This window comes from Cheilinus undulatus, linkage group 18, assembly GCF_018320785.1.
Source record: "Cheilinus undulatus linkage group 18, ASM1832078v1, whole genome shotgun sequence".
Lineage (NCBI taxonomy): Eukaryota > Metazoa > Chordata > Actinopteri > Labriformes > Labridae > Cheilinus > Cheilinus undulatus.
In genome coordinates this window covers 28,177,319-28,198,663 of record NC_054882.1, presented here as the reverse complement: position 1 = coordinate 28,198,663, position 21,345 = coordinate 28,177,319, and the positions used below count along the sequence as shown (strand labels likewise).

Genomic DNA, 21,345 nt, shown 5'->3' with positions numbered 1-21,345 from the left:
CTGTGACTGTTTATTGGTCATCAGAGGAACTCTGTGACTGTTGAGTGGTCATCAGAGGAACTCTGTGACTGTTGAGTGGTCATCAGAGTAACTCTGTGACTGTTGAGTGGTCACCAGAGTACATCTGTGACTGTTGAGTGGTCATCAGAGTGACTCTGTGACTGTTGAGTGGTCATCAGAGGAACTCTTTGACTTTTGAGTGGTCATCAGAGTGACTCTGTGACTGTTGAATGGTCATCAGAGGAACTCTGTGACTGTAAGTCGTTCAGCAGAGTAACAGCCGAGGGGAAGAACAAGCTGATTTTTCCATGCTCAATCAATTAAACAATCATTCCATATTTGTATAGTATTAGTTTATAACAGAGTATAGTATTAGTTTATAACAGAGGTCATCTCAAAACACTTTACAATGAGAATAGGTCTAAACTGTTAACTTCTAATGTTAGCATTAGCAGCTAAGATGATGTAAGGATAACAGGAACCACTGCTTTAGGCTAACTTTTTCTCTGAGACAGAACCCAGGTGCAAATAATGTTGCATTGTTTGAATATAATGCAAATTTTGTATTTTGCAGACAGCTTTGAAAGTTAAGAAGAAAGTGGAAAGCCATTCACCCCACAATATAAAGCAGTATAGATCATTTATAATCATTTATAGTTTGAGCTCATCCCACTTCTGTTGAGTTTTTTTCTCTATTACAGACATAAATCTTCAGCCTTTTCTAGTGAAATACCAACCCTAGTTTTACTGTGAACATAGTTAGCATTGCTCCAATAAAACACCCCCAATGTTTACACTCATCTGAGGCTGTTCGTGCTGACCAAAGACTGCAGGCATCTGTCACGGGGGTGATGATACGATTGGAAAATTGTTCATTACCTTGTCTTCATGCATGATGTGCATATTAAAGAGCAAAAGCGTGTGAAGGTTTGAAGTACAAAGAAAAACACTAACACACTGGCTCACACAAACACACACAGTCCTCCTATCACACTCAGCACTTCCATTTAAGGGCAGCTGGAGCTCTGCAGTCCCCGGGGCCCGTGCCCAAGACCTCAGTTTAGTTTACTGTCAGCCTCTACATGTGACAGGTTCAGAGCTGACTGCAGGGCCTTTGCAGAGAGGCACAAGTTCTGCAATTTGTAATCTCGACTCCTTTTGTGTTTCAAAAGAAGGGCCTCAGTCAGCCTCTCTTATACTTTTGTGAAAATGTATTGTTTTTAGTGCTGTCAACTGATTAAAAAAATTAATCAAGTTAATCACATCACTATGCTGTGATTAATTATGATTAATCACAGCATTTCTTTAGTTTTAGTAATTTTTAGCTTTTTAAACGTTCTTACTATCAAGTGTTTGTTTTCATTATTTTGACTTTATGTACAGCACTTTAAAAGCAGTTGTTACTAAAAAAATGTATTATCATTATCATTATTATTATTATTATTATTATCTGTAAATTAACATACTACCATTTACTTGCATTTTTGTTTGAGACAGATAAGCATAAGTATGGTATTTAAATGAAGAAATATTAAACAAACTAGAGTTTTTAAACTTATTTGTGGTTTGTGAATCAGAGTGTCTTAATTCACTGAGTAATAATATTTATAAACTGCAAACGAGCCCAGAAGACAAACACATCAGGTACTAAATACTGTATGTTGTAAAGTGAATGATCAAGTGTGCTGCTACTCCGAGGTAGCTGAAGTTCCTGACTGATGTCCAGTGGTCTCTCATCAGTGTAATAAATGTAGCTCGGGCCAGCTGCTCCACTTTAGTTGCCTTTTTAGCTGTCAAACAGTTCACGGATTCTTGTGACAGTAGTTCTCATGAGTGCTCTGTGGTACGGGTCATCCGAGGCGACCTGGATGATGTCTTGAAGTCCCTTGTAGTCAACAATGTTGATGGTCTGCAGTCTCTGGCGACCCATTAGCGATCGCATTAATCAGCTTAGATGTTGTTGTTTTGGGGACAAATCCCGGTCTGCTGGACTGTGCTGGTGTAGCTTGGCGTGTTGTTGTTAGCGTCTTTGCTAACATTAGCAACATTAGCTATCATGGCTTGATCCCGTGTTGTTGTTAGCGTCTTTGCTAACATCAGCAAAGATGCGTTTTACCTGGAGGTGGTACTTCAGACTGGTTGTGCTTTGGTGTAAAGACAGTTCATCGCCGCAGTATGTACACACAACTTTTGTTTTATCCGGACTTCCATTAGGCAGCCTTTTAAATCAAAATTTTCCGTGAAGCACACCTGGGAATATAAACATCTGCGCAGGAGGACTATGGGAGGAAGTTGTGGTCAAACTTAGTCATATGATTAAATTGAGTTAATTTTTTTTTTTTTTTGAACGCGTTAAGCTTTCCAGATTAATCACGAGCGTTAACGCATTTATATTAACAAGCTTAATTATTTTATAAATTTGTACTCATATAATTTGGCAGTTTTCTGCTGTCTATTCACCTTAATAAAAGTTCCATAACTCCTCTGCAAGATGCAGCCTCTTAATTGAATTAAAGTCTATGAAATAAATAAAAACAGCCTGCATCTTTTTGTTGTGACAGGATGTGATCGAGGCCATTGCTGAGAGCGCCTTCAAGACGTCACAGTACCCCGTTATCCTCTCATTCGAGAACCACGTTGACTCGTAAGTTCTGACTTTTCCATCACCACATGTCGTGTCATATAAACACGTGATGCCATTAGCCCAAATGACTTGTAAATGGAGCATAAAGAAGATGTAATCTTTTGTTCTGCACTGTTAAAGGGTGAAACAGCAGGAGAAGATGGCAAACTACTGCAAAACCATATTTGGTGATGCCTTGCTAACAGAGCCGCTGGACAAATACCCTGTGAGTACACTGACAACAGCAGCTCACTGGCAAAATGATAGAGTTAGATCCAGTTTATGAAGTGGGAATGTATCCAACAGAACTCTGATAAATGAAGTAAATGATAACTTGTGTTACTGTGAGATTCTGCAGTCTGACTGCAGCTCTCTGCAGGAAATAAAGACTAAAAATGTAGTTTAATGTTTGTCCTCTTTCTAATCTCTGTTAGACATGACCCTCATAGGCTCCTGTACACGTGTCACTGGTTTGTATCAGCAGTGAATGTCTGTTTACCTTCTCTCAGCTGTGTGCTGTGAGAGTTGTGTACATGTGTTTGGGTTCCTGGGACAGAGAGGCCATTTTTAACTTTCAATTCAGGGCTGTAGCCAGGACTTTTGAAAGCAAAAGTTTTGACAGAAATATTCTAGTTCACTAAAAAGTGACCGAGGGAAGGTCTGTCTTTGGATCCTGGTATGACAAAGCCTCCTCCACACAACTATAATTATATTTCTGAGGTAAAAATAACAAATGTTTTGACACTTCTAGCGGTCTATTTTAGATCAGCCGTTATGCAATATGCTAAAGTTATTGGTTCTGCCTCTCCCTCAGTTAGATTCTTTGTTTTAAACAATTGATGAATCAAAGCTCATGTGGTTAATTTTTAGTTGATTGTGAAACTGACTGAAACTAATGCCAATAACTCCATAGGGCCAAAAATGAGGATTATGCCTTCAGCAACTACAATGAAAAATTCTATACACTCACTGACCACCGCTCCTAAATACAAAAACATAATAAGCCAATCACAGGGCAGCAACCAATGCATTTACATATGCATCTAAAAAATACAGTATCATGTAATTTTTTCCCAGTGATTTACCTAGAAAAGTTAAACTTTTATGAATTCTAGATTCATCTCATAGAAAAGTAAAATATTCCAAGACTTTTTTGTTTTAATCCTGATGATTACAGCTTATAGCTCACAAACAAAAAAAAAACAATCCATGATCTCAAAATACTGAATATCTTTCACTCTGGTTCAGTACACACAACTGCAATCATGAGGAAGACTGCTGACTTCACTGTTGTCCAGAGGGCAATCACTGACACCCTCCACAAGGAGGGTAAGCCATATAAGGTTACTGCTGAAGGGGCAGGCTGTTCAGAGAGGCTGTATCAAAGCATCTTCATGGAAAGTTGACTGGAGGGAAAAGTGTGGTAAGAAAAAGTGCACAAGCAACAGGGATGAGTTCAGCCTTCACAGGATCGTCAAACAAATCAGATTCAAGAACTTAGGGGAGCTTTACAAGGAGTGGACTGAGGCTGGAGTCAGTGGATCAAGAGCCACCACACAGACGGGGCCAGGAAATGGACTACAAGTGTTGTGTTCTTAGTGTCAAGCTGATCCTGAACCAAAGACAATGTCATATGCTTCTCATCTGGGCTAAGGGATAAAAGCACTAATCCAAAGTCCTGTTTTCAAATGAAAGTAAATTTTACATTTCAATTGGAAATTAAGGCGCCAGAGTCTGGAGGAAGATCAGAGAGGTACAGAATCCGAGGTTCTTGAAGTCCAGTGTAAAGTTTCCACAGTCAGTGATGGTTTTAGGTGCCACATCATCTGCTGCTGTTGGTCTTCTTTGCTTTATCAAGTCCAGAGTCAACGCTGTCAGCCAGGAGATTTCAGAGCCCTTTGTTCTTCCATCTGCTGTGAGGCTTTATGGAAAAACTGATTTCCTTTTCCAGCAGGACTACCAGAAACGTGTCTGCTGACCATGGTGTTACTTTGCTTGATTGGCCAGCTAACTGGCCTGACCCGAACCCCACAGAGAATCTCTGGGTATTGCTAAGAGGAGGATGAGAGACACCAGTTTCAACAATACAAGCTGAAGGCTGCTATCAGAGCAACCTGGCCTTAATAACACCCCAGCAGTGCCACAGACTGATTGGCTCCATGCCATGTCTTATAGATGCAGGATTTTGTGTAAAAGAAGCTCCAACCAAGTACTGAGTAAATGAGCATACTTTTCCAGGTGGCCACCATTTCGGTATTATAAATCCTTGTTTTGGACTGATGTTTTGTGATATTCTATCATTTTTAGATTGTAGATTTTTGCAGTCATACTCATTAAGATTAAAAAAAAAAAAAAGTCTAGAATTATTTCACTTTGCAATGATGAATCTCAAATATATGGAAGAGAAACTTTTTGAATTGAATCAAAGGAAAAAAAAATGAACTTTTTCATAATATTCTTTTTTGCAGATGCACCTCTAGTGCTTTGTCACTCCCCAATTATGATTATTTTGGTACAGTTAACCTTTAAGCTACTTTAAAATGTCTTATTATTTATGTGTAAAATACAGCTGAAGCCAGGCCAGCAGATCCCAAGTCCTTCTGAGCTCATGGGGAAGATCCTCATCAAGAACAAGAAGGGCAGCCACGGAAAGCCAAACCAGACTAAGAAAACCAGCACTGCAGCCACCGACCAGACCCCAGTCACCACCGCACCCACCCAGGACTCAAACACAACCTCCACAGACCCTGCCAACCCAGCACCCAGCAGCCAGGAGAACCAAGGTAGACAAGATATGCCAAATCAGATTAAGATTAACAGGCCTGTTTGGTTATTTTTAGCTGTCACTGACATTATGTTTACATGTTTCACCAGAGGGGGACGCAGCTGCAGAGGACATCGAGGAGACGGAGGAGACGGAGGAGCAGGATGAGGAAAAAATGAAGACGTCAGATGAGGTAAACAGCTTTGATCACAGTTTTATTGCCGTACATCATCCATGTCCAGCTGAAGCCATTCCAACATCCGTCATCTTCCTGTCAATCTCCCACAGGGCACAGCTGGACAAGAAGTTACAGCGTACGAGGCCATGTCATCTATTGTCAACTACATCCAGCCCAACAAATTCATCTCTTTTGACAATGCCAGAAGTATGCCTACATGAATTTCAGCCTAAAATAAAATTTTACACAATATACGCTTTTAGAAAAATCACAGGTAAACATATCAAAGTCAACATGACAACAATTCTTCCTCCCACTGTGTTCCTCCTTCACAGAGAAAAACAAGAGTTACGTCATCTCATCTTTTGTGGAGACCAAAGGGGAGGCGATGATTGCCAAGACTGCTGTTGAATTTGTTGAGTATCCTTTAACGGAGCTGCAGAAGGAGGCATTCTCTGAAATACAGACACAAGGCTATTTTTTAATGTTGTGATGAAAGCATTGTAAATCAAGTACAAATATACAAAGATGTGCTTCCTGAACTTTACTTTAAGATACAATAAGAGGCAGATGAGCAGGATTTACCCCAAAGGAACAAGAATGGACTCATCCAACTACAACCCTCAGCCATTTTGGAACGCAGGCTGCCAGATGGTGGCGCTAAACTACCAGACCATGGGTAGAAATGCACACGAATCACTGCTTTACATGAGGTTTTGCAGGATATGTGAATAACAGGACTTGCTATTTCATACTACTCACTCCTTCAGTTTGATCTGTTATATTTTCTAGTCCTCAGCTTCTCTTTTTCACCACTGCAGGTCAGTGTTGCGCCTCTTTGTGCTGCACAGGCCTCTGCTCTATGTGCACTGAAGACACTGGGTGTGAATGGGCTGTTTGTGTCTATTTTTTCAGATTTCCCCATGCAGCTGAACATGGCTCAGTTTGAATTTAACGGCAGAACAGGTTACCTCCTCAAGCATGATGTTCTGCGGCGCAGTGACAAGAAGTTTGACCCTTTCTGTGACAGAATCGACACAGTTGTGGCTAGCACACTGACCATAAAGGCAGGTTTATGGCCTCATTACTGTTACATTTCTCTCACCTTATCTGCTCTTTATGGTGTCAAGATGAATCTTTAAAGCTGTAGCTAAGCATTCAAGATGCAACATTTCATAGCTTTATATTAACTTTGCATTGTGGGTAAAAGACTACATTTTCAGTGCACTTTCACAGCTGCTTTTGCTCACTAATGAATAGGCCTCAATAACCTTGTATGTGCAGCCATGTTCTCTTGCTTTTTCAGCTAGTTTAGAGTCTAATAATTCAGGCTTCCTGCTGAGAATGATACATGGTTCCTGGTATTCAGTCGACTCAGCATGAGGAAAAACCTGAGCTCTAATTCTGCACAACAGGATGCATCCGCATACATACTTGAAACCACTTCATACATACACATCATTAAATCCTATTCACCTGTTTCTATAGATCTATTCAGGTCAGTTTCTCTCTGACAAAAGCGTGAAAACAGGAGTGGAGGTGGAGGTGATCGGGCTGCCAGGTGACCCAAAGAAGAAATATCGTACAAAGTGGTCAACTACGCCAAACGCCATTAACCCAGTTTGGAACGAAGAGCCTTTTGTTTTTGAAAAGGTGTCACAAACATGATCATTCTACACATGTGCAGTTTAGTCTATTGTTGCGTGCTCTTAATGTATTTGTTGTTGTTTTTTGCATTACAGATTCTGCTCCCAGAGATGGCCTCTCTAAGAATAGTTGTCCACGAAGAAAACGGTAAATTCTTGGGACACAGGATCATCCCCATTGATGCCATCCAATCAGGTCAGTGAAGCACAGAAAAAAACATCTGATCTACATAACTCAAACACGTCTGAGTCATCCAAGGCCTCTGAATATTAACTTGTTTGTGTCACTTTCTGAATCATGCCTCCTTTTTTTTTATTTTTTATTTTTTTAAAATATTCAACAGAGTTTGTTTTATTCCCCGCAGGTTTCCATCACATCTGCCTGCGCAGTGAGAGCAACATGCCACTCACTCTGCCTGCTCTCTTTGTCTACATTGAGGTCAAGGACTACATCCCTGCAGCCTTTGCAGGTGCCTGTTTTTTTTCAGCGCGTGTTTTTGGGAAAGAAAAATCTGCTGTTTGAATAATGCATAATGTTAGCATTTCAACCAGGAACAATCTGACTATGCTTGAAATTGTGTAGCTCATTTAATTTCTATTCATATGAGTTCTTTCTGCATTGTGTACTGATGCCTTTCATGTTACCCCAGATTTCACAGATGCCTTATTCAACCCAACAAAGGGCACAGAAAAGACCACAAAGACCCCAAAGGAGGTAATGAAAATCAGCCATGGATACAACCTATGCCTTGTTCTGCTAACACTGAAATATTAATACTGCCTCCAGCTTTCTCTTAAACCCTGAGCAGCACTAATGAATTTCCTGAAATATCCCTGCTCTTGATCAATTGTAACATTCCTGTCTTTCTTGTGCCCACGCAGTCATCCTCTGACTATATTTCTCCATATGAGTTGCCTCTTGTGGCCCAAATCCCTGCAGTCACAGCTCTGGAAAGTGAAGCCCCAGCTGCAGGTAATAAAGCTTGTAAAAGGGACACAGTTTAGAGTAAACTTTTTCTTATCTGAGAGCTACTTTGGAAAATGAAGGTGGATGAGAGCACCTTGCATACAGCGCTTTGTTTACTCACATAACAAATCAATGCAAATGAATGAAGTTAGCTCTTGCGTACACATGTGAAAAGTCAATACCCGAAGCAGACATAGTGCTTAGACTCTGCATAAAATATGTTAGCTTCAAACTACACATCAGCTAAAGCAGACATTATTTCAATCTTACTTGAGAGGTTAACATTGTCCTGGCCTCTGAGTGATTATTTGTAGAGCCCGGCAAATATGGGATTTTTGGGCCAAATGCCGATACCGATATTGGGGGCTAAAAAAAGCCGATATCTGCTATATCGGCCGATATCTGATATATTGGCCAATAACCGATATATGAAATAAGAACATTGATATACACAGGATATATACTGTACATGAACACAAATGTGGACATGTGAATTAACAGTTGCAATTATCTTTGTTTATTTCACAAAGATGCAACTTAGATGACATCAAAACGCTGTATAATAGTCTTTTATTGTGGCTGTGGACCATATCAGACAGGAAAATGATACATGGAGAGCCATAGTTACATTGTTGTGTCAAATATGCATATAGAATATGATTACAATGTGTTTCTTGATAACCCTGAGGAAGGCCACAAGCTTAAATGCCCCTATTTTATAAAGTTGTTCTCTAAAGATCTACTATTAGTGAAACTTTTTCTCTCCACACTGGTAGAATATGTCATAGAAAAGATAAACACCATATGAATGCTTTTCTGGTTTGTGCTTTTCAAAGTAAAAGCCTGGTTTAGCATTTCTATAGAGAAACTCCATTCACTTGTACAGAATGCTTTTATTTTGAATAGTTCCCGACAAACTTCCCCTGTACACTGAATCAAGTCCCTTTTAGTGGGGGTAAAACTTATGAAGGACAGGGCTTTTGTCATGCAAAAAACTTGTGCCCTGTGTGAAAGCTGCACCGACACAACCCGGAGCTGACACACACGCAGCACACGCAAGCAGCAAAACAAGCCGAGTGAGTCCGACTGCAGCAGGGACTGCTGCGCAAGGACTTGGCTGCCTGTGGGTGCTTGAGGATGGGGAGGGACCCACGGCAACAGCCGCTGCTCACTGAGAAGAGCAACAACAATACGTGCTTTCATGTCAGAGTCCAGAACTCTCTCATAACACCAGAAAAAGTCGCTAGATTTGTCGCTAGTCGCTTTTTTGAAAAAGAATCACTAGAGGGGTCTGAAAACTTGTTAGATATAGCGACAAAGTCGTTAAGTTGGCAACACGGAGTAGGGGAGAGCTCTAATTATTAGAGTAAGTCTGTGACAGTTTATTGGTCTTAAGAGTAACCCCGTGACTGTTTATTGGTCTTAAGAGTAACCCCATGACTGTTTATTGGTCATTAGAGTAACTCTGTGACTGGTTATTGGTCATTAGAGTAACTGTGTGACTGTTGAGTGGTCATCAGAGTAACTCTGTGACTGTTTATTGGTCATCAGAGTAACTCTGTGACTGTTTATTGGTCATCAGAGTAACTCCGTGACTGTTTATTGGTCATCAGAATAAACCTGTGACTGTTTATTGGTCATCAGATTAACTGTGTGACTGTTGAGTGGTCATCAGAGTAACTCTGTGACTGTTGAGTGGTCATCAGAGTAACTTTGTGACTGTTGAGTGGTCATTAGAGTAACTTTGTGACTGTTGAGTGGTCATCAGAGTAATTTTGCGACTGTTTATTGGTCATCAGAGCAACTGTTTGACTGTTGAGTGGTCATCAGAATAACTCATATAGGAGTTTCCTGGTGTGTGGTCTTTTTTCATCATTGGTTCTTATTGACCTAAAAGGAGATTCACCTTTTTATCAACCGCTGAGAGGTTTATCTCTTTTTTATTTCGAGGTTCAATTTTATTGAACTGAAGTAAGAAGAGTTTTTTGAAGCCCATGTATTGCTTTTGAATGTTTTTAATTCGTCTGTGAACTTCTGGCAAGCCACTGAAACCTTGGCCACAAGCTACTTGCAAGCAATACGGCAGAGTTCTTTTTTTTTTTTGAAAGATTTAGCTTCAATATGGCTCTTCTGCTGCATAATTATGAGGCTGTAATTAATCTCTCCCCAGAAAAAGCAGAGTCTGATTCTACACCACAAGCTAACAATGATGACCAATCATCTCCACCAGAAGAAAGTGCAGAAGAAGCTAAAGAAGAGTCTGAGAAAGAAGAGTCTGAGAACAAGTCAGACCCTGCAGTTGCTGAAGAACCTCCTCAGACTCCTGAGGAGGCCCCTGTTGAAAATCCAGACATGGATGCAACAAATACCACATCTGAAGCTGAAGCTGAAGCTACACCTGCACCTGTACCTGAAGAGCCAGGCCCTGTGGAAACCCCCCAAGAAGAAAACCCCCATGAGGAGGCAACAAGTGAGGAGGCAGCCCCTGAGAATGAGACAGATGAAGCTCCTGAAACTGAGAAGGAGCAGGCAGATGATTCTACAACGAACACAGAGCCTCTGTCAGATGATAAATCAGATACTGAAGAGCTTGCTGCTGTGGTCCTGCCTGTTTCAGAAAGTGCACTGTCTGAGTCTGCAGGATCAAATGATTTATCTCAGCAACCTACGTCTAGTGAAGGTAACACTGTAAATATGAACTCAGACAGGAAAACAATGTTGTTGTTGTAGAGATACGTTATTAATGTATATATATTTCCACTCCAGATTCTTAAGAAAAGCTGTGTGTATTTGTACTGCAGAGCCTTCAACTGTGACCACAGAGGAATTGACACAGCACAAGAACTACCTGAAGCTCATCAAACGCCAAGAGAGAGAGATGAAGGAGGCAGAAAAGAAATACCAGAAAAAAGGAGAGGATCTGATTCAGAAGCACTCTGATGCCTTCAAGACCATAAAGAAGAAGGCCTCATTGAAGAAAAAAGAGTAAGGGGAATCACTATTTTTCCCCTATTTGTTGTCCCAATGTTTCTTCCCAATCAGTTTCACAGTGAAATATTTTAAAGGGAATAAATGTTTGATTAAGACGGTCAGATAGTGTTGGCAGAGAAGGAGTGTCATGTAATATATTCAGAGTTGTGGTATCCATCTGTCTGAGTGTTTATGTTTAATCATTCACCAAAAACTGTGCCTGTGAATTCGGCAGGATATTAATTCTGACCCACTTATGAAGCTGTTATTGTTTTGGTCCGTCTCATTAATAAGTTTATTCAGAGGCACGGAGAATAGCCCTCAATTAATGTGTTTTTCCGGCCACAGCACAGTATTAGAGGATGAAGGCAACCACTGGATGATTAGATGCTGCAGTGCTTTGTGTGAACAGCCGTCTACAATAAGCTTGCAGGAGAAAACATGTTATTCAAGGACAACTGAGAGATGCTGTGCAAAACTTCCAGTAACCACTCGGCTGTACTACAATATACATGATTAGAGAGGTTGTCATTGCTGGTTGATTAACTCTATTTCCCTAGTATGTGATATATTGTGTTGCATGTTTCCTGCAGTGGAGAAAAAAGCACACCTGACTCCAGCATGAAGACCGATCGAGTGCAGGAGCAGAAGGAGAAAATGCAGGTGGAGCTGCAGGCTTTGTGGACGGAGCAGTGTGATCAGCTGAGGAAGAAGAAGGAGCAGTGTGCTACAGAGGTTTGCAAAACACAACTTTATGCTTAAAACTTGAAGTAAAGCTGACTCAGTAAGGTTTTATTTTTATCAGAGTAACTCTGTGACTGTTGGTTTTATTTTTATCTCTCATGGTCAAACATTATCTAAATCGTGAGCCATGTGGCTAAGAAGCATAAATATAAACAAATGGTAATTTATGATAATGAAATCATTTCTCAAGATCTCTGGAAAATTGGCAAAAATTTACACATAATGATGGGGAAAGAAGGTATAAAACTTGTCTTCTCTTTTTTATATAATATATTTTTGTCCAATCATGCTTCAAATTGCAACATATTCAGTTAACTATACATGCATTGTTGAACATTTTTTAGAAACTTGAGTTGCGATTTGTCATAAGGCAGACTGGTGGGTCCCGAAGCTGGACCAGTTGAGATCCAGTGCAATAAATCTACTGGTAATGCAATCCTACTTATCTGATTGATATATGCGATTAATTGCGATTAAGTAATCACAAAACCTGTCATTCATTAGATTATTTTTTAAAAACCTGACAGCACAAAAAATAAGCCAACAGAGCCTATGTCTGAAAACATGAAATTTGACAGCTGGCCTGTCATACTGGGAGTCATTATAATAATACCTGCCTCTCACCTGGTTTCTCCACCTATTGAAGCATGCAGCTTTAGGTGAGTCAGCACAACCTGAGGTAAATGGGGCAAGAAGCACTCAGAGAGACACCAAAACGGACTGTTGTGAGAGAGGCTGTTAAGTGCTGGTTTATATGGGGTCAAAAAAATCTCCTCTGGTGCTCGATCCATATTATATTTTAAACTAGAAAAGCACTCAGAGAGTGCAGACATCAGCCTTTAGCCCTCTCTTTCAGTAATACAGAATCCTTCAAAAAATTCCTGGATCAAGACGGTGATCCAGATCACTCCTAAAATCTAGTCAGTTCTTCCTTATGCCAATCCTGTCATTTCCTGAAAATGTCATCAAAATCCATCCATAACTTTTTGAGTTATGTTGCTAAATAACTAACAAACAAACCCTGCCGATCACATAACCTCCTTGGCAGAGGTAAAAAAGAAAAGCACAGACATTTCATACAAAATATAGGGGACTGTGTTTAAAAGGGAACAATAAAAGGGGTTGAAAAAGGGTATGATGTGTCACAATTGACTCATTAGCAGCCCACAGGTGAACTAAAGGCTATGTCTGTATAGTAAATAGTTCAGGAAATCTCTTACAAGTTCTTTGAAATTATATAATTAGAATAGACAGTAAAACAGTTTTTAACTTCTGATATTCACAGGCCAATTAAACACCTCACCAGGCTTTGCATCCTGTATAGGGTTTTAGAAAACAGAGTTCGTAATTCTGCCATCTATTGTATGTCTCTAAAATGCATCAATACTTTCCCCAGTATTTAGAATTCATCAGAGTAAGTGAAGACGATAATAGTCACCAAAAAGTTGCACATTGTCCTCCAGTAACCTGTCTCGTTTTCTCCAATATTCACCATTTGGCTGTCTTCATTACATCCAGTGAATTGATAGAGCCTATTTCCACAGCTCAGTCTGCATTCACATCCCGCATAGAGCGTCTGATTTCCCCTCTTTGTGCCTTGTGTTTGGCACCATTGGCGAGCGGCCAGCTTTAGAGTCCCTATTGATTAAACAGCGGAGCCAGGTGCTCCGGGGTACTCTTAGCATAAGCTCTGAATCTGCTTTAGATGGAGGGGTCAATCAGGTAATTATTCAAGGGTTGTCACCTCACTAGACAGAGTATAGGACATACTGTACAAGCACTGAGTGAGCATCCAGCATGCACATCCAGTGCCAAGTGCTGTCCTCAATCTTGAAGCCAAAGTTCATGCAAATTTGGTTTGGCTAAAAGAAGGTTGACTGTAATTACGCACATCATGGACTTTATTTAGAGTCACTTTAGTCTCATTTTCCAGCTTTATCATCACTGTGATTTTGTTACTTCCTTCTTCTATTGTAACAGAGGCTGGCCAAACTGTTGGAGATGGCCACAGAGAGACACACTAGTGAGCTGAAGGCCCTAGAGAGGTGAGAGCACACATACAACACTTACTGTGAGATCACTCAGGCTTTGCTGAGTCTGTGCAATCTGTGCTGGTGCAACCTATTTGAGTGTCACATGAGGGGAAATATTTGACATTTTAGAAACACAATACCTCAAATAATCACCCCAATGTGCAGGTCTTCTGGTGTCCTTGGCTGGCTTTTGGTGTTTTAGATGTGTTTGTGTTTCTGTGTAAGTCATGGGTGTGTTATCCCCAGTCCCCAGCTGGCAGATGGTAATCTCAGGACAGCCATTATCCAACAGGTGTTTAAACAGCAGTAGGGAAGCTTTGGTCATCTACCTGTCCACACAGACAGGCTAACATGGTTTGAAAGCCTTTTCTTTTCACTATAAATACAAAGTCACATGAAAGATGCACTGCCCTGCTACTCTTAGAAAAGAGAGGGGTTGTTTACCAGTCCTTACTTTCTTCTCCTTGCTTTGTTTTGCAGTGAATCCAAAGAAAACAAGAAGAAATCACTCTCAAAATGCTCAGAAAAAGCAAAGTGAGTTCACAGTGTGACCTTGCCTTCAGTTATATTATTTTTTTTCTGTTCATTGCCGTCCCCGTTGCTGAGCTCCAGCTTCACCTGTGTATGAATAAGAAAAATGTGCAGATGAATGACAAGGAGCTTGCTATCTTTCTACCCTTCAGTCACATGGAACTGCACGTTCACGTTGTCAAAGTGTGATGCATTTTTAACCGTTATGTACAGGAGATCTCACTGAAAATTCTACTTGTTTTCTCTTAGGCTGAAAAAGTCAATGAGTACGGAGATGCTGGATGAAACAAGTCAGTCTGATGCTTCTGTAAGTAATCGTTACAACTCACTTAAAACTGAAAATGTAGAGACACCCTGGGTATTTGTACAGCAAAATGATATTAATGTTGGGATATGAGTGTAAGATGATTCTATTTTGTCTGTAAAAATGCATACAGAGCTACAACAGCATTAATCACAGTTCATTCATGATTTATCAAACAGGGGCCAGTTAGGTTGGGATGGCTTTTTCCCTAAATAAATGAAATCATCATTTAAAAACTGCATTTCGTATTTACTTGGGTTATCTTTGACTAATATCAAAATTTGTTTGATGATCTGAAAAATTTAAGTATTCACCCCCCTGGATGTTTTACCCTTTCATTGATTTTATTAATCATTCATGGTCAATATAATTTGGCTTCTATAACCAAAAAAAAAACAAGTTAATGTCAAAAAACAGAAAAGATAGATTTCTACAAAGTAGTGTCAAATGAATAAAAATATGCAATGTACAATAATTGAATGCAAAAATATTCACCCCCTTCAAGTCAGTATTTAGTAGATGCACCTTTGGCTATAATCACAGCACTGAGTCTGTGTGGAGAGGTTTCAGTCTGGTTTGCATGTCTTAACACTGCAGTATTACTCCATTCTTCTTTGCAAAACTCCTCAAGCTCTGTCAGGTTGCACAGGGATCAGGCGTGATATTCAAGTCCAGCCACAAATTCTCAACTGGATTGAGGTCTGGGCTTTGACTCAGCCACTCCAGAACATTCACCTTGTTGTCCTTAACCATTTCTGCATGGCTTCCACTGTATGCTTCGGGTCATTGTCTTACTGGAAAATAAATCTTCACCCAAACTGTAGTTCTCTTGCAGACTGAATAAGAACTTCCTCCAGGTTTTTCTTATATTTTGCCACATTCTCTTTACCCTCTACCTTTACAAGTCTTCCAGGGCTGGCTGCAAATAAGCATCCCCGCAGCATGATGCTGCCACCACTGGGCTTCACATTGGGGATGGTGTGTTTGTGGTGATGTTCAGTGTTTGGTGTCCGCCAAACATAGCATCTTGTCTGATGGCCAAAGAGCACCATTTTGGTCTCATCAGACCAAAGTACTTTCTTCCACTTGATCATGGTGAACTCTAGTCGAGATTTAATATGAGTTTTCTTCAACAGTTTCTTTCTCTTTCCCAATTTCCCATTAAATTTTGACGGGTAAAATACCTGGGCAACAGTTGAGGTATGCAGAGTCTCTTCCATCTCAGCTGCTGAAGCTTGTAACTCTTTCAGAGCAGTCATCGGTGTCTTGGTACCATGTTCCTTCCATTTCTTGATGATGGATTTAATTGAACTCTGAGGGATGTACAGTGTCTTGGAATATTTTTTGTATCCATCCCCTGACTTGTACTTTTCAATAACCTTTTCTCTGAGTATCTTGGAGTGTTTTTTGTCTTCATGGTGTAATGGTTGCCAGGAATACTGATTAACCAGTGACTGGACCCTCCAGACACAGGTGTCTTCATGCTACAATCACCTGAGACACATCCACTGCACTCTGTTTAATTAGGTCAGTCACTTTAAAGAGGGTTAATATTTATGCAGTCACTTATTTTACGTTACGCAGTCACTCTCCCACTATGCTGATGAACAGAGACACCTGAATGAACCTCTGAACTACAGAGGTACTGCTGGTTCATACAAAACTCCAAAATCACAAACCTTGCCTCCAACAGTTTGGTGGAGCCTGGTTCCAGTTGGTTGGACATCTTTGAAAAGAAAACAGTCACTACAGAGGAACGGTGAGAAAATGATCACGTCAGGGGCGTTGTTGCCTTCTCTGAGTGAACTGCTTCACCTGTACAGAGAGGGACAGACTGCTGCTGAAATGGCGTGCTCTTTACTGTATGTAACAGTGCATTTTAGCCTTTCCATGTGGACAAAGATGTCTTTCAGAATGTAGCATGTGTGGATGGGATTCATACACACCTCTTTTATTCAGAAGTGTAACTATGGTTACCAAGAAGTGTCTTCAGATGACAGCAAAGAAAAATCTCCAACATGTCAAAGAATCCTTTCACACAACTGCACACATGTTCTCACACACTCCCACGTGCTGATACCAGACACACATGAACATGTGAGCACACTTACCCGTTCACCCTTCAACCACTTACAGAGACAAACGCACACGCTTTAGCACACACTGTTGCTCAGTGAGTGAAGAGCAGCGGGCATGAACCATAGATCCAGCCCCTCCATTACTCAGAAGCTGTTTACAGAGAGAAGGCTAATTCATGTGCTGTCAATGACTCACTGAGCTCTTCCCTCATTCCTCTCATCAACAGACCTGCTATATCATGTTAAAGATTGAACCTTCTTGGTCACCGTTTGCTCCTCAACCATTGACTCCGTCTGGATGTAAACAAACCCCCCTCATCTCTTTGTACATTATGGACGCATTGCAGCTAATTTTGCTCCCCTTAATCAGCTTCTCCCATTAATTACAACAGCTATTCATACCGCAGTCACCTTTTTAATCAGCACAGGCTCACTATTGAATCCTCAAGTGCTTTAGCGGCTGTGTAATCAGATTGGACAAGCTCAACCTGTTGTGACTTCAAATGTATTGATTCTCTTGCTCAGGTTGCATCCCACGAGTGCTCTCCTTTCCAGATATACACTCACAGAGTGGAACATGAGCAGATGAACTGCTTATAGACATGCAAACAGTCTTTATCCCTCACTTGATACCACATGTACTCACACAAACACACTCTGTAGGCTCAGCCGCTGATCAATGGTGCTTTCCAGCAGTGACGTGTTGTGTTTTGTTGTTACAGTCTTTAGATTACAGCCCTCAGCAGGAGGCTCTGATGAAGAAACAGGCCGCTACACTGGAGGAGATAAAGACCCTGACCAATCAGGTACAAACACTAACAACAGAGTACATTTTGTCCAGAGACTGTTCAGTGAATTTGCCTTTTTTTTACCAACCTGAAGAAGTAAGTTTTGATGGCGCAAATCTGATACCCCTCCAACTGTGTAATCTACAGAGCACCTTAAAGACAAGTATTTTTTGTCCAAATATGAAATAGATTAATATAAGTGAATCTTTTCTAGTTATTGGTTTGAAATTGGCCTAAAATCACAATTAATCTGCAAATCAATCACAGGAATATTACTGAAAAGGTTAGGGTCAGAGGTGAAGAGAAAAAAATAATGCTGTTCATTTTGAGAAGTAAGGCAAAATTTGAAGAATGAAGTTCAAAAACAGTTTCAAGATTAGTCAAAACGTCAAGAAAAAAGTCCAAATATAGAAAATAAAGTTAAAAATTTGAGAAAAAAATCAGAATGTCAAGAATAAAGTCAAATTATAATACAGAAATGTTGAGAATGAAGTTGAAATGTTGAGGATAAAGTTGAAATTTTGAGAAAAAGTTGAAATATCAAGAAAAAAGTTGAAAGGCCTAGAATAAAGTCATATTTCGAGAAGTCAGAGTACAAGAATAAGTACAAAACGCCTTGTATCGATAAATATATCATTGTAAATCATATTTTGGATGTAACAACAATGAGATTCTTTCTCTTTTAGCTCATAAACACAGAGTGGTTGTCTAAGATCCACTGTTTATCATGGTAATAAACTTCATTTTATTGACAAAATCTTGACTTCATTCTCAATATTTCAACTTTTTTCTCAGCATTTTCACTTTACCATAAAGTGCATAACATCATTTTTCCTTCACCTCTGGCTCTAATCCTCTTTGGTGGCTATTCTGCATTTTTATCCAGACTATTTAAACAGATACAAGTGGATGCTCCTAAACTCTGTTTGTGCTGCTTTCTGCAAGTTGAAGTTTTCTTTACAGGCTTTGTAGGTCACTTTGAGAAGCAACTCCACCTCATCACCCATCCACACAAATGTCCGCCTGTTAGCTAATTCTGTATGTTTACATCACATCATATGTGCATGTTGTTTCTTGCAATTGTAGTCGTTTTTGCAAACCTGTGTGCATCAAAACTGTTGTTTGAACTTTTTTGTCACCTAAAAATTTCCAAGTGATGACAAAGTACCCTAAAATATTGCCTATTTCCATTAGAAAATAGGCATTTTGTCCTTTTATTAAAACCCAAATAGACTGACTCACTTCCCTAAGACTGTCCCCGTAGTATGTGTGAGTAATACCAGAAGTGAATGTTCACAAATCTGCAATCCAAACTATAACAACAAATTCAACTCTCTTGGACTCGTTTTATCAGGGTCCATCTGTCTGTTAGTGCTTGTACGTAATACTGAAGAGTGACACATCCACTGAGAAACTACAGGCCACGCTCCCACCGCTGTAAATGATGTCAGAGCTCTTTCATGACAATGCTCTGCTTTCAATCGGAGAAATCTTGGCGGCTGATATTGAGAAAGAGAGGTGTTAGATGGATTAGACATTGACGCTTGAATGCCAGATGGATGGTGTGTTTTTATGTCTCATCGATAGTATTAGCTTACAAATTCAGCTTTTAAGAGATGCAGACAGAAGAATTCAAGTGAGTCTTAAAGAAATGAGGGACAAATGAGGATAACTTAAAACTTAAATATGCAAAATAGTCAATTGAGGGTATTTGCAGTAGTCCCTGCCACTTTGTTCAGAGTAGTTGATCTTTATTTGCACTGGTGCCAGAACTCTAAAGATTATGATAAGCACCTGGCTGAGGAGAGGAAACTATAAAAACTTCAATGTTAAGCCCATAACCTCAAACAAACCTTTGGCTTCTGTGTCCTCAGCTCAATCAGGAAGCCTTGCAGGAGCACGCTCAGAAGATGAGGTCCCTGCCAGCAGAGGTGAAGGAGGCCGTCAACGTCTGTGTCGGGGCTCACTTCCCTGAACTTGTTGATCAGTCTGGAGGCAAGAAAATGGAGGGAGTGGGTTTCTATGGGGACGTCTTCCTTGGTTAGACTCTTCAGAGTAACCTTGCCTGTTTTATATCTTCAGCTTGTTACATAATCGATAGTCTGAGTGTAACCATAGATTAGTAAAAAATTTAGTGAAGAAATTCTAAGTTAAAATTTCAGTTTAGAGCTGCTACTCATTGAGGTTTTTTCAGTGCTTTTCAGCCGTAATGATGTTTTCATGCATGTCCTTCAGACTGAAAGTTTCATGATTTATAAATGCATTTCCTGCTCTGTTTTACTCTTTCTGTCTCTGATACATGACTCACAGATATCTTCCACATGAAATCCCATCACTAAGAGATTCAGCTTGGTACTCACCAACTCCTTTTTGCCCTCCTAATGAGAGCAAAAATAAATGTAGCAAGAAAAATATAAGGGTTATCAGAGTCTGCAGGCTGAATCCAGACAATGAGTCCATCTGTTACACTGTTAGTGATACTCCACAGAGCCAAAACAAAGCACTCACTCTGAGATTTAGGTGTGTATTGGTTGTGAAAAATAGAAGGAAATTTACTCAGTTACAGTAATGAAAGTCCTGTGGTGCTGTGATGGAAGTGCAGATAGATGTAACAAGAAGTTTTGTTTTGTGATAGTTCTCAATAAACTGTTATTTGCACAGTATATTTGTATTCTCTTCCTTTTTATGCCTCCATGCCACTGATAGCCAAAGTCAGAGGGTTAAAGTTCTTGGGTTGTTCCAGGAATGGTCCAGACTGGCCCCAGTCCAGGCCATTCCTGTAAACATGATACCTCACAAACACTTGGACAGATTTTCTTCTAACTTTGAACGAGTGTTCACCCTAATTCAAGACTGAACTGAGTGGTTTATGGAGGTTAAAGGTCAAGTCCGCTGAGCCTCATGTTCATCCCTTTCTTGTTAGTTACACAGTATTTCTAGAATGCTTTGAAGGATTTTACTAAAGCTTTGTACAAATTTCCACTGTCTCGATCATGAACTCATTACATTTTTTAAGTCATAGATCAAGGTCACTGGGTCTCGTGGTCAGTCCTGCCTGTAACAGCTCTGCAAATCAAACTACCACAAGTTATGATGTCCATTTACAGTGCCAGTAAAAAGTATCCACACCCTGGGATGTGTTACATTTTCATTGATTTTATTAATCAATTGTGGTTGATATAATGTGGCTTTCTTGACAAATAAAATGACAAAAACAGATTTCTACAAAGTAAGGTGGATTAAAAATGAAATATGGGAATGGGCATGAACAGCCCTTTTAAAGTCAAGACACAAATTCTCTGTTGGATTGAGGTCTGGGCTTTGATTTGGCTACTCAACAACATTCATCTTGTTGTCTTTAAACCATTTCTGTGTAGCTTCCGCTGTATGCTTCAAGTTATTGTCTATCTGGAATTTTTTTTTTCCCAAGCCGTAGTTGTCTTGCAGACAACTTAACAAGCCCTCCAGGCCGGCTGCCGAAAAGCATCCCTACAGCATGATGCTGCCACCACTGTAATTCACAGTGGTTACCAGTTTGGTCTCATCAGTCTAAAGAACTTTCTTCCACTTGATCATATAGTCTTCCACAAGCCTTTTAGCGAACTCTAGTCGAGATTTAATAGAGTTGTCTTCAACAGTGGCTATCTTTTTGCTGCTCTCCCATAAAGCTTTGACCGTTGAATATTTATGCAGTCACATGTTTTACATTAAATCTTTTA

General features: G+C 40.0%; 1 protein-coding gene across 1 annotated transcript in view; it reads left to right on the top strand.

Annotated features, from left to right (window-relative positions):
- plcb2 (phospholipase C, beta 2) overlaps positions 1 to 20,162 on the top strand; it is a 31,307-nt gene extending 11,145 nt beyond the window's left edge. Inside the window, exons 12-32 of the mRNA XM_041813230.1 lie at positions 2,562 to 2,644; positions 2,765 to 2,849; positions 5,193 to 5,406; positions 5,498 to 5,580; positions 5,676 to 5,772; positions 5,901 to 5,985; positions 6,120 to 6,244; positions 6,481 to 6,632; positions 7,054 to 7,218; positions 7,308 to 7,407; positions 7,577 to 7,681; positions 7,862 to 7,926; positions 8,094 to 8,184; positions 10,349 to 10,858; positions 10,980 to 11,163; positions 11,742 to 11,883; positions 13,873 to 13,937; positions 14,406 to 14,459; positions 14,706 to 14,763; positions 17,561 to 17,644; positions 19,501 to 20,162. Of these exons, the coding sequence (XP_041669164.1) occupies positions 2,562 to 2,644; positions 2,765 to 2,849; positions 5,193 to 5,406; positions 5,498 to 5,580; positions 5,676 to 5,772; positions 5,901 to 5,985; positions 6,120 to 6,244; positions 6,481 to 6,632; positions 7,054 to 7,218; positions 7,308 to 7,407; positions 7,577 to 7,681; positions 7,862 to 7,926; positions 8,094 to 8,184; positions 10,349 to 10,858; positions 10,980 to 11,163; positions 11,742 to 11,883; positions 13,873 to 13,937; positions 14,406 to 14,459; positions 14,706 to 14,763; positions 17,561 to 17,644; positions 19,501 to 19,671 (2,718 nt within the window). The 3' untranslated portion in view covers positions 19,672 to 20,162. The remainder of the gene's footprint in view (positions 1 to 2,561; positions 2,645 to 2,764; positions 2,850 to 5,192; positions 5,407 to 5,497; positions 5,581 to 5,675; positions 5,773 to 5,900; positions 5,986 to 6,119; positions 6,245 to 6,480; positions 6,633 to 7,053; positions 7,219 to 7,307; positions 7,408 to 7,576; positions 7,682 to 7,861; positions 7,927 to 8,093; positions 8,185 to 10,348; positions 10,859 to 10,979; positions 11,164 to 11,741; positions 11,884 to 13,872; positions 13,938 to 14,405; positions 14,460 to 14,705; positions 14,764 to 17,560; positions 17,645 to 19,500) is intronic.
- Positions 20,163 to 21,345: the final 1,183 nt, after the last annotated feature.